Source organism: Sminthopsis crassicaudata, chromosome 3 (genome assembly GCF_048593235.1).
Source record: "Sminthopsis crassicaudata isolate SCR6 chromosome 3, ASM4859323v1, whole genome shotgun sequence".
Classification (NCBI taxonomy): Eukaryota; Metazoa; Chordata; class Mammalia; order Dasyuromorphia; family Dasyuridae; genus Sminthopsis; species Sminthopsis crassicaudata.
The window spans coordinates 469,835,519-469,855,065 of record NC_133619.1 but is presented as its reverse complement, the minus strand read 5'-3'; the positions used below and the strand labels follow the sequence as shown (position 1 = coordinate 469,855,065).

The 19,547-nt window shown below is 33.3% G+C and overlaps 1 protein-coding gene across 1 annotated transcript in view; it reads left to right on the top strand.

Annotated features, from left to right (window-relative positions):
* NBEA (neurobeachin) overlaps positions 1 to 19,547 on the top strand; it is a 699,286-nt gene that overhangs the window by 625,546 nt on the left and 54,193 nt on the right. The window contains 2 exon segments of the mRNA XM_074303499.1: positions 9,709 to 9,861; positions 16,233 to 16,400. Of these exon segments, the coding sequence (XP_074159600.1) occupies positions 9,709 to 9,861; positions 16,233 to 16,400 (321 nt within the window).

Sequence of the window (19,547 nt, the reverse complement as noted above, 5' to 3'; positions counted from 1 at the left end):
ACTTTCTGCATTATGGTGTCAAGGCTCTCTTTTTGATTACAACTTTCTGACAATCCAATTACTCTTCTATTTTCTCTTCTTGATCTGTTCTCCAGATCGGTCATTTTTCTTATATTTCACATTCTGTTCTATTTTCTCATTCTTTATAATCTGTTTTGTTATTTCTTAGTCTCTCATAGTTTCACTGGCGTCCCCTTGCCCAATTCTAATTGTCAAAGAATTATTTTCATCTTTGAGAGACTACCTCCTTTTCTAGTTGGTTACCTTTTTTTCCATAATCTTCTTGTTTTTCTTGGATGGCTTTCATTTACTTATTTATTTTTGTTTTTTCTCAATGTTTCTAATTTGATTTTTAAATTATTTTTTAAGTTCTTCTGTAAATTCTCTCTGGGTGGGGAGCCATCTCAAGCCATCCCCTCTGCCTTGGTACCCCAAACCAAGAGCTTCCCCCTCCTGCAAGTTCCCACAGCCAGCACTCACCAGGTGCTGATTCCTTCTTGCCCAAGGTAGCTGGGTCTGGTATTCCCAATCAGCAGAGGTTCCCTCTGGTGTTCCCAATCTGGTGTTCCCTGGTCTTCCAGGATTCAGACCCTGATTTTCCAAACAGTCTAGGAAGTAAAAGTTTCTGTGGTTCAGGGTGAGGCTCCAGCCAGAGTCCCCACTTGATGTTTCTGTTCAAAGGTGTTTGCACTCCAGAAGGATTAATCCCCTTTAGATCTACACTGATTCTATCTGAAGCACTCCTGTCCTTGATTTTTCAGTCTATGTTCACCCTAAGGTAAAATTTGTTCTGTTTGTGGGGGAAATTTAGAGAGCTTCAAATTTACTATCCTACTTTGCCATCTTCCCAGAATCCTCCCCGCAATGTTCCTGTCTTTATCAATAATTTTCTGCTTAGATTAAGACCCCCTTAACCTATGCATTGGTAAACAGGTTAGGTATTTATCTAATAGCTTCACCCAGATGTTTTGTTCCAGAACTGAAACTGAGTCATACCTCAAAACTAACATTTTTAAAACCTGATTTTTATTTTATGGAGGATCATGATGAAGAATTCCAATATAATTTTAATGAAGCACAAATAATATTAAAAAACCCTGATCAGCACAATGATCAACCACAGTTCCAAAGGATTAATGATGAAACAGGTGACCCATCTCCTGATAGGTGAAAGACTCATAGTACATGTACTCACATACACATCAAAGTATAGATTTTATATATATATATACACATATGTATATACACATATGTATATATACACACATATGTATATATACTTATGTACATTGTACAAATATTTAAATTTCAAACATGAAAAATACAGAGACTTGCCTTATGTGTCTATGCATTTAAAAAAAAATAATATAGCTCTTTATTTTTCAAAATACATGCAAAGATATTTTTCAGCATTCATCCTTGCAAAACCTTATGTTCCAAATTCTTCTCCCTCTTTCCCTCTCCCTCCTCCTCTAGATAGCAAGTAACTTGACAAGAGTTAAACATGCAATTCTTATTTGTCATGTTTGTTATACAGTGTAAGAAAAATCAGATCAAAGGAGGAAAAAGTTAAAAAGAAAAAAAAAACAACCAAGTAAACAAACAATAAAAACAACCAAAAAGGTGAAAATACTATGTTGTGATCCATTTTAGTCCCTATAGTCCTCTTTCTGGATGTAGATGACTCTCTCATCACAAGTCTATTGGAATGAACCTGAATCATCTCATTGTTGAAAAGAGCCAAGTCCATCACAGTGGATCATCACATAATCTTGTTCCTATCTACAGTGTTCTCTTGATTCTACTCACTTCACTTAGCATTAGTTTGTGTAAGTCTTTCCAGGCTTTTCTGAAATCTTCCTGATGATTGTTTCTTATAGAACAAGAATATTCCATACCATTCATATACTATAACTTATTCAGCCAGTCTTCAACTGATGGTAAAATCTACTCAGTTTCTAGCTCCTTGCCACTACAAAAAGGGCTACCACAAACATTTTTGCACATGTGGTCCTTTCCCCCTTTTTTGTGTTCTCTTTGGGATATAGACCCAATAGAAACTTCTGGATTAAAGAGTATGCCTGGTTTGATAGCCCTGGGCATAGTTCCAAATTGCTCTCCAAAATGGTTGGATCAGTTCACAACTCCACCAACAATGTATTAATATCCTAGTTTTTCCCACATTCCCTCCAACATTTATTATTATTTTTTCCTATCATCTTAGCTAATATGAGAAGTGTGAAATGGTACCTCAGAGTTGTCTTAATTTGCATTTCTGTAATCAATAGTGATTTGTAGCATTTTTTCAAATGACTAGAAATGGTTTTAATTTCTTCATCTGGAAATTGTTCATATTTTTTGGCCATTTATCAATTGGAAAATGGTTTGTCTATACATGTTTTTAACAGTTTTTTCCACCCTTAAATTGGGAGAGAGAGGAAAGTGTTCTGCTGATTGAAAAAAATGAAATTTTATGTTTAAAAATTAAAATATAGATCTTTATATGCAAATTTCAAAAAGCTATTACTTGTACATACTGCATCTAATTGTCAGAATGAATATATTTGAATGGGTTTCTTTTCTTATCTTTATACAAAAGTATTTTGAAACTAAAATGAAAATTACAGAGCAATAACACACTGCTGAAGCTTATGAAAAAAGAACGACTGAATTCATTCAAGCATAATTCAAAATCAATTTCTTGTCAGTTGACAGCTTTGTTTTCAAAATAACCACATTTATTATTTTTAATTTTTTAATTTTTCAAAACTTCTTTGTGTTTATAATACATTAATATTAACTTGTTCATATCTTGGCCTTAGTTGTTTTCACTGACATATTAAAGTGCACTTTCTTTGGTCATTTGCAGATAAAAACATTTATTCCTCGTTTTAATTTGAACTTAATCAGTAGAGCGTATATTTTATTAGCCTGGAAACCCTGGGAAAACTGGCATAAAATAAATAGTTTTATTTTATTTTCATTAATATCAGCCTTCTCTTGTGGTGATGACTATAAGTTGGGTGAAAAATATGTCTTAATAAACTAACCTTTCCAGATACAAGTTTTCTAGAAATAGTCTTAATGTGACCAGTGAGCTTTCAAACATTTCCTCTTCCCTCTTCTAGGACAGTGTTTGATAGCATTGAATTTCAAATAACTTATTTTTCTTGTATTAATATCTCCTAATGCCTTACAAACTTGTTATACTACTTTTTCAATAGCTGTATAGATGTCAAAAGAGGTAGCAGTGACAAAGTGTCATTAAGATGACATAGTATAAATTCATACAGTTAATGGACATGCTCACCACTGGCTCATTGACCCATAATGAGGCTCTTGCAGAATTAATGGATGTCTTGGGATTAATCTTTTGGAAAAGAGAAAGGAAAAAAAAGATGGCAGCTTTAAAGACTTGCAGTGAATTATATTAGAAAAGTGAAAACGTCTGGAATGGATTTTATTTCACTGAAAAACCATAAAGTGGTATAGTCCCTTAGCAAAACATATTAAACTAAAATGTCAGATTTGATATAAAAGGTATACAATTATGATAGTGTTAATAGTGGTCTTCTATCACTCTAAGACATACTTTAAGCTTAATTTCTCAACAGCTTGCACTTGTCATAAGCTTATAAATTAGAAAATGGTTTTGAGGATGTTTTCTTATATGTAGACAGAAGGCATATAATATTATTAACTGTACCTTGGGGTTTTAATGTAGCTATTAAGACAAACTAGGGATCACATTTACAGATACAAAATGTCTGTTATAATATTAATTTTGTCATTTCTCTAATAACATTTGGGTTTTAACATTTTTATTTAAGAAATTTTAAGTTACATAAAATCCTTTGAAAGTTATATTTATATTGAAAAATGGAAATCTAACGTGTTTTGCTGAATAGATGCATGAAAAGAAATGGAAGAGATTACTAGTATGAAGAATATTAAAGAAAATACATTGGAGCATAATAAATTGAGGAAAATATTAAAATTCAATGGAATTTTTAATTTATATAGCTCTTCAATTCTAAAGTACTTGCTGACATTACATAGCATGACAATATAATAAATTCTATGATAAAATAAAGAAATCTGTATAAAATTTAGATTTTTGTGAAGGAAACATAGTGACCAAGCCTGTTGTCCCAAAATTATCTTAAAACAACCATCAGTTCTATCAGGTAAGAAGTTCAGTGAATAATTCTATTTCTAATCAGTTGTTTGTCTTGTAGTGCAGGGTCCATGTTTGTAGAACAAGCTTGAACCCATCTGATCATTAAATTTTTCCTTTGAGCATTTATACTTCAAAAATCAGTGAACACTCTAAACCAGGCCGTAATGTATTATTTTGTTAATAATCTAGATTTAAGATAGTAATCAAGAAATGTTAATAATGTAGATTAAACTTCAGGAAGTGTTGTGGGCAGATTTTCTTTTTTTTTTCTCAGATAGCGTCTTCTTAAACATTTACCAGTACATCTGAAGATGTAGGTTGAGGCAGAGCTTTTGATTTGATCAGACTTCTACACCAAAGTATAAAACTATTTAATAGGGGCAGCTAGGTGGCGCAGTGGATAGAGCACCAGCCTTGAATTCAGGAGGACCCGAGTTCAAATGTGGTCTCAGACACTTAACACTTCCTAGCTGTGTGACCCTGGGCAAGTCACTTAACCCCAGCTTCCGGGCGTGGAGAGGGAGAGAACTATTTAATAATTTATATAGTCTTAGATAATTGTCTGAAACACAGAAGTTGTAACTATATGTTCTAAAGTTATGGTTTGAATCCAAATCTTCCTGCTTCCAAAGCTAATCCTCTGTCTACTCAACTGCCTCTTAATTTGATGGAATTTTATGCTTCTCAACCAATTTGGTAGTAACAGCCAAAGTATATTCAAGTTCCAAGAAAGTTATAAATTTCTTGTCATAAACTGTTGTTTTTTATAATATGCACATACTTAAAATTTCAAAAATCTCTGCTGTGATTTGTATAAAGGTTACAACCCCCCTTTATGAGTTAGCTGAAGGTTTCATGAATTTACATGGCAAAAATAAATAAATAGATTGCCTGTCAACCAAACTTCTGGTGATGAGTTTGTCTATATTTATCTTGAATAGTTCTCAGATCATAGACCTATAATCTCTTGCCAGGCCTGTATTTGAAGTCTTTCTTGTTCAGTAGCTGCCAAAAGTACAATAACATATAACATTTAAGAATCCAGGATTAGCTCCATATTATAGTTAAGCATTCAAATAAGATTTTAGTAGAGTTAAATGAGCAATTCCTGTTACATATTGTTATAAACATTGTTGTCAAAATTAATTATAAAATTAAATAAGTAATTTCATTTTTTTTTTCAATTTTTAAAAAACTTTTCCTTTTTTTCTTGCATATAGTTGTTTATTTATGGACCATAAATGCATTGTTTGGGTTATAAGATCATAGTAAGGCTTTTTAAGTAAGATAATAAGAAGGGGATAGAGCAAAATTACATTTTTTATTAGTAATCTATTTTAAAGTTTGCCTTACTAATGTAGCAATGTTAGATTATTTGGCAGTGCTTCTCTGATGCTCATAAATATAAATTATTCTTAAATGGTAACTTTTTGTCCCATGAAAGCATTTTCATGGTTAGCACAGATTTCTCTGCAATATTAGTGAAATATATTAGTAAAAGTTTTACTAGAGGCTGGGGGTTTCTCTCTCCTGTTCTCCTTTTAGGAATCAGTAAGAAATAAAAATGCTTTGTTGACCTTAATGTGTTATATGGGTGCAAATTGCTATTATTCTTATGGAGTGCTAGATTATAGGATTATAGGATTATAGAGATAGATTTGGAGACCACCCTAAAAAGATCTTCTCATCAAAAAAAAAATTTTTTTTAAGTTAAGCCCAAGAATTAGAGGTGGTTAAGTAAATTGCCCATATCACTGCTTTTTCCAAAATATTATACTTCGCACTCTCCTCAGTTTCCATAAGTGGTATTCACTGACACATGTCTGGAAATATTTTTAAGAGATCAGGATTCTATAAATTTTAGAACATAAAGTATTAATGTCCTTATGTAGCTCCAAGTTCTAATTCTTTTACATGATTGTTTTATACTCAACAAATTAGTTATTCAGCAAACATTTACTAATACCTACTATTTGCTAAGTTAGCAATACAAAGAAAAGCTGAGACAGTCTCTCCTCTCAAGGAGTTGAAGTTTTAATGAAGGAAACAACATAAAATCAAATGTGTACAAATAGAGGATAACTTGGAAAGCAACATATAGAACAAAAAGAAGAAGAACAACTAGCAAAAGAATAGAAGTCTTCAGATAAGAAAGGAATCAGGAGATAGCACCATCATGGAAGGCAGAGAAGAGGATAATGAAAAGGAAGTGAGTGGTCAGTACTGTCATACTAGCGGGAAGATTAAGGATGAGAACTGAGGAAAGACCATCAGATTAAGTAATTATTGGTGACCTTCAAAAAAACTCTTTCAGTAGAGTAGTGGGAAGACCTACCTCTACCAGTTGTTCTTTTTATGCAAATGACACCAGACTCTATGGACCGAATTTCATAATCTGTGTCTAGATCTGTGTTCTATGATCCTGTATTTCTGTCTGCCTGCTACACATCTCCATATCAATATACTGAAACCTAAAACATCCTTTGCCAGTCCATCAATATGACTTTCTCAATGGTTTCTCAAATCCCTGGCCTAATACACGTAGTATCCTCTTGTCAAGTCTTTTGGACACTTGCTGTACTGCAAGTACATTATTATTGCATCACAGTGTCAAGAGAAATGGGCAGCACCATGTCTTCTCCCAGAAATGCCTCCCTTCCCTTCTCCTTCCCCTTTACATTCTTCTGCCTCTTCTACTTCCACCTTCTTGCAAGTATTAGAGAGTCAGGGATTAAGGATTATTAGCTGCGCTATAAGGTTACTGGGCAGATTTGAGGTATGTGGGGGCGGGGCAGGAATGAGGTTGCAGGACAGGCATTATTGTACCTTCCAGTGATTTAAGTAAAAGTCATCAATACATCATGAAGGTGAAGGGCAGAATGTGGCATAAGTGGGTCTCCTAAGGTCTTCCTGAATCCCTAATGAATTCATCCTTTGATTTTCTCTCCCTCAACAATAGCCAGCCTCCACAACCTGGAAGTCTCTCCCCAAAGGTTCTTCCCCACAATTTCCTAAGTATTAGAATGACTTAATTATGGCTCTTGATAGTTTACAGCATGTTAAAAATAAAGAATTAATATAAGAAAAGCAGTGAAAAGAGTGTTAATAGGGAAGTAAATGATTGGTAGAAAGGGTATAGTAGTCATCTAGGGACTATGCAAGATAATTAAGAGACATCCTGTATACTGTTGGTATCTTTGCAATGTCATTTTCACTTTCCCCTGCTAACCTGACCATCTCCCTAGCCTTCTATATCCTTTTAGTCACTTTTACTCTCAAAGTCTTAGAATCATATTGATTTTTCCTTCTTCTTCATCTCCCATATCCTGACAGTTGCTGAACTCTGTTGATTCAACCAAAGAGGTATTTCTTGCATTCATGTAAAATTAATTTATCCTTTCATTGATTCAGTAAACATTTATTAAGCTCTTATTAGGTGAGATATACTATGCTAAGTACTGTGTGAATTACTAAGCTAAATACAGTATGATCCTTGTCGTTAAGGAGTTGCTCATCTGATAAAAGTATAAGCGTGACATATATGTAAATAATGATAATAAAATCAGTATATAATAAATATAAGTACTACCAATAAGGTTTTATGAAGAAGACATCACTATAGACTGTATAGTTAGAGAAATTATCATGAAAAAGGGATCATTTGAAATAAATGTGCCTTAAAAGATATTTCCATTAAGGTAGAAATGGATTGATGTTGATAGGGAGCAAATAAGTTAGCAGACCTTTTTTTAAGAGATGCAAATTTTAGTTCAACAAATTATCTGTACTAATGGTCTTTCTACAATAATAAAAAGCACCTTCCTTCTTTCTCTTCATAGTATCCCAGAGGTAGGAGTTCTTAACACTTCAGCTTGCTCCCTCATGCTCCCTCATCCTTACCAATAAAATGACAGCACAGACTTTGCATATGGGGTAGGGATGGCATTGCTATACCTGCTTAAGTAAATATCACCATGAAGGTGACAACATACTTGTAAAGACCAGTATATGCCATAAGTGGAACTCGTAAAGGCTCCTGAACCTCTGGTGAATTCCTCTCTTGCTCTGTCCTGTCCCAGCAGTCGTCTGGAAGGCTCTTCCCTATGATTTCCCAAGAACCAGAATGACTGGTTGTGGCTCTGTGATAGTTTAATTTGTCAACTTATTCTGATATCTTAGCCATATTCTGTTAGCACCATTCTAGGACTGGGTTTAAAAAGAACTTAACATAATAAAGTCATGGGTCAAATATTAATAGAATTAAATTTAAAGTGCTATACTTGGTTTCAGAAAATCAGAAGAGGAAGCTTTTAACAAACTGCCTCCATTTTTTCAGTGAAGCCTGACACAAGATCCTGAACTGAGACGATGGAAGAGAGAAAGAGAGACCCATAGGAAGCCTGAGGAAAAGCAAGAATGTCTAGAATTGTAAGGGTGGGACAGCAAATTGATTAGGAAGGTGTAAAAGGGTTATCTCCCTGCAATGATGGCCCAGTTGAGATTATATAGCAAAATTGTAGGATAGTATAAAATCTAAACTAATTTACAAAAAAGTAAAGGTAGGGACAACAGAAGGTTTACCCAGTCCAGCACTAGTAGAGGAAGACCCTAAAAAGACAATTGGAAGGAAGGACTATTATAACCCTTCTCACTCAACCAGCATTCCTGAGGGACAAAGTGGAAGTGTAAGCAGTACCAGAGAGCGTAGTCAGGGAAACTATAGAACCAGGTCTTAGTAAGGGCCACAAAATAAAAAGAAAAGAAAAGAAGAGCGAAGATAAGACAAGTTGGTTCTCTATGGAGCAGGTTCTCCAGAGAGCTCAGTAGAAGGAGTAGATTATCTTTGGAGTATGACATTGGCAGGGAGGGGGTGTTAAGGAGTACAGGAATAAGAAAAGGGACAGTGGAAAATGAAAAAGGAGTTTACATAAACATAGCTGAGGGTTCAGGATCACTGAACTGGAGAGTGTATGACCAAGTGTTAATTCAAAGAGTTAATTATGAATTCCATTTTTAAGCCCATTGTAGTTAAAGTATGTTATAATTGATAATGTTGCTAAAAAAAAAAAAAAAGTAACAGGAACTTTTTTTTTTTTTTTTTAATTTTACACATAGTTTTTCTTGCTGAAGTCTTGGTGACTTTTTTAATTGTGTGAAATTTGATTTCAAAAAGTGAATATCTTGGACTTAATAAAACTAGCTCATATTTGTATATTATTTTACAGTTTACAAAATATTTAGACATATTTTCATTAATCAAAGAATTTTCTGCTGTTAATAAAAATACTCTCTTCCTTGATGCTAATATGGCCTGTTTTTAATTAGTATTCTCCCTTTAATACAAGGTGAATGTTCAAATCGCATACAAAAAAAAACTTAACCGTATCTTCCTTGAATATCTTATTCAAAGGGGAAAAACAGAAAGGTTGTTTTGTGTTACTTATATATATATGTGTGTGTATAATGTTCAATAATAATTCACTATTTTGTGCAGCAGGTGTAATATGCTGTGCTTTTATCATGGGCAGGAATTAATTCCAGAGTTTTACTACCTACCTGAGATGTTTGTCAACAGTAATGGATATAATTTGGGAGTCAGAGAAGATGAAGTTGTTGTCAATGATGTTGACCTTCCCCCATGGGCAAAGAAACCTGAAGACTTTGTACGAATCAATAGAATGGTAAGATAGATTTTGGTTTCTGCTTGAACTATAATGTTAATGCTAAATAATCTATATATTTATTTTTAGTGTTAACAAATTAGAATTTCATATATGTGAAAATACGGAAAAGTTTTAAAATTTGAGAAGGTTTTACTAGTTTGTCTTTTGACAGATCTAGTGTATAATGAATATTTGTTCATTTGTTAATGAATGTTTTTTCCACATTTACATCTTTCCTTCACAGATACTACAGTCCAATCCTACTAAGCTCACTATACCTCATCTCCAGTATTTTTCTTTCTTATCTGTACTCTTATCTTTGCATAAGCTGTACCTCATTCCTGTTATGTATTATCCTCTCAATATCTTTCATCTGGACTACTGCATTGGCCTTCTTATTAGTTTCCCTGCCTCAAAGCACACCACATCGCCCATTTTCCACTCAGCTGCCAAAATTATTTTCTTCATATGACCATGTTACCTTTCTAACAATTAACTCCAGTGATTCCCTGTTACTTTCAAGATCAAATAGAAAATGCTCTGTTTGGATTTAAAACTTTCATATCCTGGCTTCTTGCTATCTTTCCAGTGTTTTTACTCTTTGCTCCCCTTCATATGCAGAATTATTCCCTCCAGTGACACTCCTTCTGACTCTATATGTGCAGTGGCTATACCCCTTTACTTGAAATGCTCTTCCTCATCTTCAATTCCTTGATTTCCTGACTTCCTTTAATACTCATCTTGAAGCCCTCCATCTGCACTCATCTTGAAGCCCTCCATCTGCATGCCTTTCTTTCTACTTTTGTATAATTCTCATTATTAGGAAGATTTTCCATATATCATTATTAAATGTGTCTTTTTGTAGCTTCTACCCATTGCTCCCAGTCCTGCTTGTGGAGACTCTTCCCAGATTAAAATTCTAATTTCTCTTCCACAAAGCCAGATTTTTTTAACCTTTTTTGTGTCATAGTCCCCCCTTTGGCAGTCTGGCAAACCTATGGACACCAAAGAATAAAGTTTTTAGTTCACAAAATACATAGGATAACAAAGGAAATCAGATATATTTAAATATAATCATCAGAATATTTTAAAAACCAGTTTCTAAGTTAAGAAACTTTAAACATAAGAAATCCCTTCAATTATCTGAAGACAGCTATTATGTCTAAATATCCAGACTTCTTCCCATGAAAAATGCCCAATGTCTTCAGCCAATCTCAATATAGTATAAGTTTTAGGTTCTTCACCACCATGGTTACCTTTTTTCTAGAGATCCTTAAACTTAACTATATCCTTTTTAAAGTGTGACCATCTAAACCATGCATAATATTCTAGTTTTGGCCCAACCAGTGCAGAAGTGAATGTGATCTCCTATTCCTCGATCTGATCCTCACTTAACATACCCTAAGGCCACACTGGCCTATTTAAATAAGGCCACTCACTTGCAGCCATTGGAATCAGGGTTCCTTAAATGTGAGGACTTTGATATGAGATTTGATCAATTTCTCTTATCCTTTTCAGTTTATTTAATCTTAATTGACAGATTATGTGGTAACACAACTATCCTACAAGTGAGAAGAGGACATCCACAAAACTTATGGATCCAAAAAAGAATGTAATGGATATGCTTTGAGGTCAGCTAGAAGAAGGAGATGCTAAACCCCCCCCCAAAAAAAATCTTTTATGTTCAGATTTAGCATGATGTTGTAGTTCCCCAGTTTGGGCTGGCGTCTCAGCTTCAGAGATAACTTCTCTTCCATTTTTAGAGGAAAAGTCCTGTCTCTATGTGAGTAAGAAATGATCCTTCCTTTTTGAATGATCCTTTGACCAATAAAGAACAGCTATTTCTTTGTAGATATACACTTTGGGATCTTTGGGAGCAGTCATTGAGGGAAATGAGAATATGGAAACTCTATTATTTCCTGATTTACCCAAGGCTGGTCAAGAAGAGAAGTATAGAAAATTTTATTTAAGATACTAGATGCCACAGGGACCACCTGAATACAAATGAACATTTATCTATAACATTATTAAGCAAAAGAGATACCTCAGACAGTTTTAAGTGTGGAAGCAAAGGGAAAAAAATAATTAATGCTAAAGAATACATGCCATGTGATTTTTATTGTTCAGTACTGTGCAGCTCTTTGTGATGCCATGAACCATAGCATACTCTTCTTTCTTCCACTTTCTCTCAAAGTCTGTCCAGTTTCATGTTCATTGTTTTCATAATTCTATCTATTTTATCCTCTGCCATCCTCTTTTCCTTTTAACTTCAATACTTTGCAACATCAGGGTCTCTTCCAAAATCTGGTCTTTTCATTATGTAGTCAAAATATTTCAGCTTCAGTTTCAGTATGACCTTCCACTCAACAGCCTGAAATAATTTCTTTAAGTATTTAACTGATTTGATTTCCTTGCTGTCTCAAGGACTCTCAAGGTTTCTCTAGCACCACAGTTCAAAAGCATCAATTCTGCCACACTTACCTTTCCTACATTGCAGTGCCAGGAGAATTTCCTTGGGTTATTTTCTCCAATAAGGATTTCTAAATTTCATTGCTACTTTTTTTTTGTTTTTTTTTTTTCCCTTGATATTCTACATGTGAAATGGTTGCTCAGATTCCATAAAGATAAACTCTCAATGCATGGAAATCCTAACAAGGCATTACTAATTTAGTTAAGTATAAATATGTGCATGCATGAATATATTCTGCAGCAAGTGGTTTTAATTCATTGACATTTTTCAAAATAATAAAGTACAGTTTGAAAATTTTTTAATTTTTAATTTTAATAAGTAAAAATTATATTATACATATGATAAAAATAATATAGAACTATAGACACTAAATATTACAGATATTGCATTTTAGTGAAAACACTCTTTACAGATGTAGATTATGGTATAGAAACAATGTAGGTAATTTGTATATCCCCATAAATTGTCTAAAAATGTGGCTTATAGGAAAGCATGAACAGATATTGCTGAAATTTTGCCAACCCCTTTCCAAGGGACATTGATACTTTCCTAAAGATGATATGAAGGTGGTCAAATTGTTTCTATTCTCATCTAATAAAGTAACAGACTAGAATTATATCTGTTTATCCCCCAAAATATTTCTAGTATAAGAGAATCTTTTTAATATTCCAGTTGCTTTCTTTGTCACCATTCTGTAAAGAGGACGAAGTGTATAGACTTGATTCCTGTCCAAATATTGATTAAGTGAAAGGCCATTGAAAATAATTAATGGTAAGCAAACCCATTTATCCAAGCAGATAGCAAAGAGATGTTAGAGAAATTATACCGATTAGACCATACCAGAAAAATAGAGATTGAATGAGCTCTTTAGATGGGAATAAGATCTTAGCTTAACTAAAAAAAGCATTGATCTCACCCAAGGGAAAATTCTCCAATCTCTAGGGAGGTAAAGTGGAAATCTAAGACATATTGAGGAATCAGTTTTCCCCTAAAATGCTTTCCAAAATCTTTTCTCTTGTTCCCTGGAGTCAATCCCAAAGAGTCTGAAATTTCTTGTATACTATCTCAAAGAAAGAATGAAAATTCTCTCCTCTCCAAAGCTCTCCAACAAACTCTGTCTCTCACATAGACACACAGTATTATTCTGTGTACCAGTTATGCAAATTATTCCAGTCTTAAAATCTTTGTTATACAGAAATACTTAAATAATTGGAAAGATATCAATTACTTGAACAGTGCTGATATAATAAAAATGGCAAATACCCAAATTAATCACATATTCAGTGTCATACCTGTTAAACTACTAAATAGTTATTTTATATGATTAAAAAATAATAATAGAACTCAATTTGATGTTCAAAAAAATCTTGAGAAATAATTGGGGGTGGGGAGAGATGAGAATGAGAATAAAAGAGACCTAGTAGTGCCTATTGTCAAACTATTCTACAAAGTTTTAAACAGCAAAACTATTTTCTACCAATAAGGAAAAAAAGCAATGGAAAATATTAGCTATATAAGTTTTAGAAGTAAAACAGAAAACTAAAAAGCAGTCTGATGGAAATTAAGAGTAATCGGCATCTCCTATCACTAAGAGCACTATGTGATTGCATGACTTAAATATAAAAGGGCATATCATAGTCATAAGAATTTATAATTATTTTATACAGATTAGTAAATTATTAGAAATAATTATTAGAAAAAATATTAGAAATAAATATGACATAAGAATTTATAATTATTTTATACAGATTAGCAAATTATTAGAAAAAATATTAGAAATAAATCTCATGACATAAGAATTTATAATTATTTTATACAGATTAGCAAATTATTAGAAATATTTATTAGAAAAAATATTAGAAATAAATCTTATGACTAAGATATGCCCTTTTATATTTAAGTCATGCAATCACATAGTGCCCTTAGTGATAGGAGATGCCGATTACTCTTAATTTCTAATTAGCAAATAATATTGGTTAGAAGAAGAGTTCTTGACCTAATAAGGAATAGAATCACAGGGATAAAATGGAAAATTTTGATCACATAAGGATGTGGGGGAAGGAGGGTATGTATTGTGTATGTGTGTGAGAGTATGTGTGTACACATATTCCCAAATAAATCCCACCAAAAAGAAAATTCATGTTAACCAAAATATTTATTTTAGCAAAGAACTAGAGACTAAGTGAAAATTTCTGCACGTCTATTCCAGAAATGATAAAACAAAAGAGCATCATATCAAAAAAAAATTAGAAATAAAACTTAGAAAATTTTGAAATAAAAAGAAACTAATTTGAATACTTCATTCTTAATGTACCAAAGGAGGAAAGCTTAAGCTGAAGAATTTGAGAGGCCTTTCAATTCCTATAGTCTCTGAGTGCTCTAACCAGGAAACTCAGGTCAATCTGCTTTAGCCAAAAGGTTAGGAAGAACACAGGACTTCAATAAGGAAGTTCCTGAGCAGTGAAGAAGCCAAAGCTCCTACTTAGAGGTCTTCAATCAATTCAAATGCCTTTAGGGCCTAGTCCTATAACTATCATCACCACCACCCCTGTTCTCATCAAGAACAAAAAAAGAACAAAATCTTTATTACAAACAAGCAAAACAGACTTCCAAGATGGTCATATCCATATATAGATACATGTATAGATATATGTCTCATTCTGTTATCTGGAGTCCACATCTATATCCAGAAGTAAATGGCATGTTTTCAGTATTAGACCTCTGCAATTGTAATTGGTCAGGACATTGATAAGAATTCCTAATTTTTTTTTAAAGTTCTTTGACTTTAGTAAATAAACATTTATTAAGCACCTACTACATGCCAGGTACTGTCCTAAGCACTGGAGATATAAAAAGAAGTAAAATAATTGTCCTTGCCCTCAAAAAACTCACAATTTAATATACAAACAAATGTACAAACAAGCTGTATTACAGGATAAAGACACAAGAATTAAGAGAAGTTGAGAAATGCTTTCTGTAAAATATGAGATTTTAGTTGACACTTAAAGTTGAGGAAACCAGGAGGTCTCTTAGAAGAAAGTAGAATATTCTAAGCATGAAGGGTAGCCATAGAAAATGCTCAGAACTGAGAGATAAAAGCTCTTGTTAGTGAAACAGCCAAGGGCCTACCGTGCATAGAAAGTATTAAGAAACTAGAAAGGTAGGTTGAGGCTAGGTTATGAAGGGCTTTGAATGCCAGATTATGTTTTTTTGATCCTGGAGACAGTAAGGATCTCTTGGAATCTTATTTTTTTATTGTCTTTACTGCATTGTTGTCTTTGTATAAATTATTCCTTGGGTTCTATTCACATTCTATAGCAGGTCCCCCAAGTCTTCCCTGGTTTCTCTGCAACTATTTTCTTCATTTCTTACTTATATTACTTACATTTCATTGCTTAGGACATTCATTTTTATAATTTGAGAATACAAGCAACATTCAGGTTTGTTTGTATTCTTAAGAACTGAATAGGAAAAGAGGCATCCTAAAGCTTTAAAATGTAACTTTGACTTAAATTATTACTAATACTGAAAAACAGCCAATAGTGTTACAAAAAATAGCATAAAAATTGGTATTTCAACTTCTCTTTCTCCTAAATAAAAATGGGCTTTCATAAGCATCTTTGTTTTTAAATATCTTAGATATTGTACCTTACCAAAAGAATAAAATGTTTTCTTGGTATAGGATTTATTTAAATCACATGAATAAATAAAACTAGATAATTTTTAGAAATAAGAAAAATCTTCACATAGATGGATGATTAGTACTAAGTTACTTGTTTGCTTTTTCCAGCTGCAGTTCTGATCAAAAATGTTAACTACAAAGAATACATTCTAGTGATTTACATTTAAAATGTTGCTAACCACCACATAAAAAAAAATTATCTGGAAGTTTTTTATTTCTTTTGTTTCCCCATTTCAGGCCCTAGAAAGTGAGTTTGTCTCCTGCCAGCTCCATCAGTGGATTGATCTTATTTTTGGCTACAAACAGCGAGGACCAGAAGCAGTCCGTGCCCTGAATGTTTTTCACTACCTAACATATGAAGGCTCTGTGAACCTGGATAGTATCACTGATCCGGTACTCAGGGAGGTAGGTGTTAAATACCATATTATTCTAAATTTTTATGTCACCTCTAAAATATGAATTTGACTTAGCCTCTTTTTAGAGTAAATATCCCAGTGACATGGCTTTATACAAAACACTGAATTTCAGGCCCTTGACAAATGTGAAGAAATGAATGTGTTAGATGTCAGAAACAAACAATGAGGTCAGCGTGTTGTTTTCTCAAAAATTTCTGACATACATCAGATGGTACATTTCAGCATATTGTATTCACTGTCTTTTACTTTCCAATGTATTCTGGAAGGTGAATTAAGCATTTATTATATATGTTATTCATAAAACTTAATGTGAACATTTAAATATAAATATTTCATAAGAAAATATAATACTACAGTTTTAAGATGGAAAAGTAATATTGAAACATTCTAGACAGATAATATAGCAAAAAATTTTGAATAAAATGGAAAAATTCCTGAGATGTTTTATTTTTCAATACATTCTCATCATGAAATGTTTATAGTTGTAAAATGGATTAAATACATATAGTGTACTTTAGGGAAATTATTAATATAAAACATTATTGAAATCACTATAACAGTACATAAAAGGTTTTTTAAATGGGTGAAAAGTAATGAAGATGCAACAGCTGCTAGATAAGTGTTGCTGCAACTAACTGGACTCCCAATGTTCCATTCCCAGAGATAGCTTCCATCTGCTGTATGCAAAATGTTTATATACTGCAAGAATATTGAATTTTTTTAACCTCAAGGCTGGAAAAAATTGTTGATTTGGAAATGAATCACTACTGAAGGAACATTTATATCCATACAGGTTATTTCTTATCTTTTTTCTTTTAAAAATCCATTTATTTTGAATAGTTGGGAACAGAGAAAAGTAGAAGAACTTCATAAGTATCAGACCCTTAAGCCAACTATTCAGAGAACACATTGTAAGTATGTAATGAGGGGTAATATTGTACAAAATTACATTCATAAAGAAATAGAATTTTTCCCTGAAGCAAAAATGAGAAGCCAAGTACTAAACAAGTAAAAATTAGGAAATTTCTTTGTTTACCAGCATACCTGATGTAGTGTCCAAATTGTCTATAAAAGCCTGTAACCAGATTTTCAGAGACAAAAGCCTAAGTTTATAAGTTATGTCTTGAATAGCATAGTTTGTACTTGTTACATATTTGAACTTTCATTCTATTGTGGTCCTATGTATGACATTTAATTGATTTCCAACAAATTAAAAGGAAAGAAAATATTATGTTTCTATTCTAACACTGAAGTAAAAGTATTCTTTGATTTAAAATAAGCATATTTTGTTTAAGATCAAGTATATTAAGTATATTTCTGGTATCCTCATCTCTTAGCTGTGATTTCATAGGCATGTAGGGAGCTCCCACTAAGCAAACTCTCCACCAATGAAGATCAGCAACTATTCTGGAATTTACAGTTTAATATGACTGAGTTCCTGAAAGGCTAAAAGTCTTGTTTAAGATCACATTGCTAATATAGATAATTCTTGCTTTGCATAAATTTGCATTATAAAAATCCTAAAGAATTCTGAAAGAAATCTGCCTTCCAAAAAAAATTCACTGTGCAGTTCGTACTCCCTCTCCTCACTCTCTTTTCCTCTTTCCCCTCCCTCTCTTCTGTTTCCCTCTCTCCCTCCCTCTCTTGTTTTCCTTTCTCCTTCCATCTGTCTCTGTCTCTGCTTCTGCCCCTCCCCTCCCCTGGTCTCCCACTCCCCACGCAAAATAAAACAAACCCCCAAAAAAGACAAACTAAAAACCCTCCAAGTAAAAGCAGGGGCTTGGTTTGAGATCTCTGAAACCAAAAGAGGAGACCTTGAGGAGATCACCCACTCACTTCCAAGTCTAGCCCCATATGACTGTCTTCCAACCTTTCTTGTCTGCGTGGGTACTATTCGCCTGTCCCTGTCTTTATTTGACCAATTCTCTCCTGAGTCCATATTCTGACCTTAGCTCTAGTGTTCCTCCTGCTTTCCCTTCTCTGTCTCCAGCCTCCACGTATCCTTGAACTGTGTGCCAGCCCCCTTCTCCTGTAGGCCCCTGGTCCATCTTTGTCTCCCCCCTTCCCTTCCCCATCCCTGGGCAAATTCACATTACAAAATTGCTTTATGTGGAGGTCTGCAGATAGTGCACATGAAGAGCTGTCTATATATCAGAGGCAGAATCAAACCTACATCTCCCTGCTTCTGAAGTCAGCTCTCTGTTCTCCATGATACTTTAGTGTGTATTGATATTTATGAAATCTGCAAAACTGCAGCAGATCATTACAGTGGTGAAGAATAAACTGATATAGGTTAATACAATGACAAATTTGATTCTAAAGGATTGGTGATGAAATATGGCTTTAGAAGAGAAATGATGGAATATGTATGGGTGTAGAATGAGGCATATGTTGTTATTTACCAGGTATTTGTTCTTTTTACTTTTTTGTTATAAAGGAGCATGAGGGAGGAGCAAAGGAACAGAAAATGACAATGATATAAAAAAGGAAACCTAAAGTATCAATAAAACTTTTAAAAAATAAACTAATTTGTATAAGGATGGATAATAGCCCATCTACCACTCGCCTTGAGCAAGTACAGTAGCCTAGGGTTGTTTCCTCAAGTGTAAGATGAAGTTGGAGTAGTTGAAATCAAAAGTCTTGTCCTAAATCTGTGTACCTGTGATCTGAGCTATATGATACCTAATAAAAAAAATCAATTAGTGTTTTTAGATCAGGAGACTGTTGCCATAAGTGATTTCTGGCCAAAAATGCTTGCTTATCATATATAGATAGCCAAAACAGTCTGCTAACTTGTTTGGTGACTATTCCAAGTAACTTAACAGGTGACTAACTAAAACATGATTGGATCTTTGTATTAATTGTGGTAAGCATAGTTTCTACTTGCCCCTTTTTCTTCCCATGTGAAAACATGAACATCAGATTATTTAGGATAAGATTATAGGTATCCTAGGAAGCCCCAGGAAGTGTTAGGCATAACTCTCTAAAATAACTTGCAGTACTATTCCATTTATCTTACTTCAAGAATATCAGATATCTGAAATGCATATTTAAAATTTGTCCTTGTAGTTTTTTTTCTTTTTTTTCCCCGAAATAAGCCAACATAGGTCCTAGTATATACTCCAGAGATGTTCAC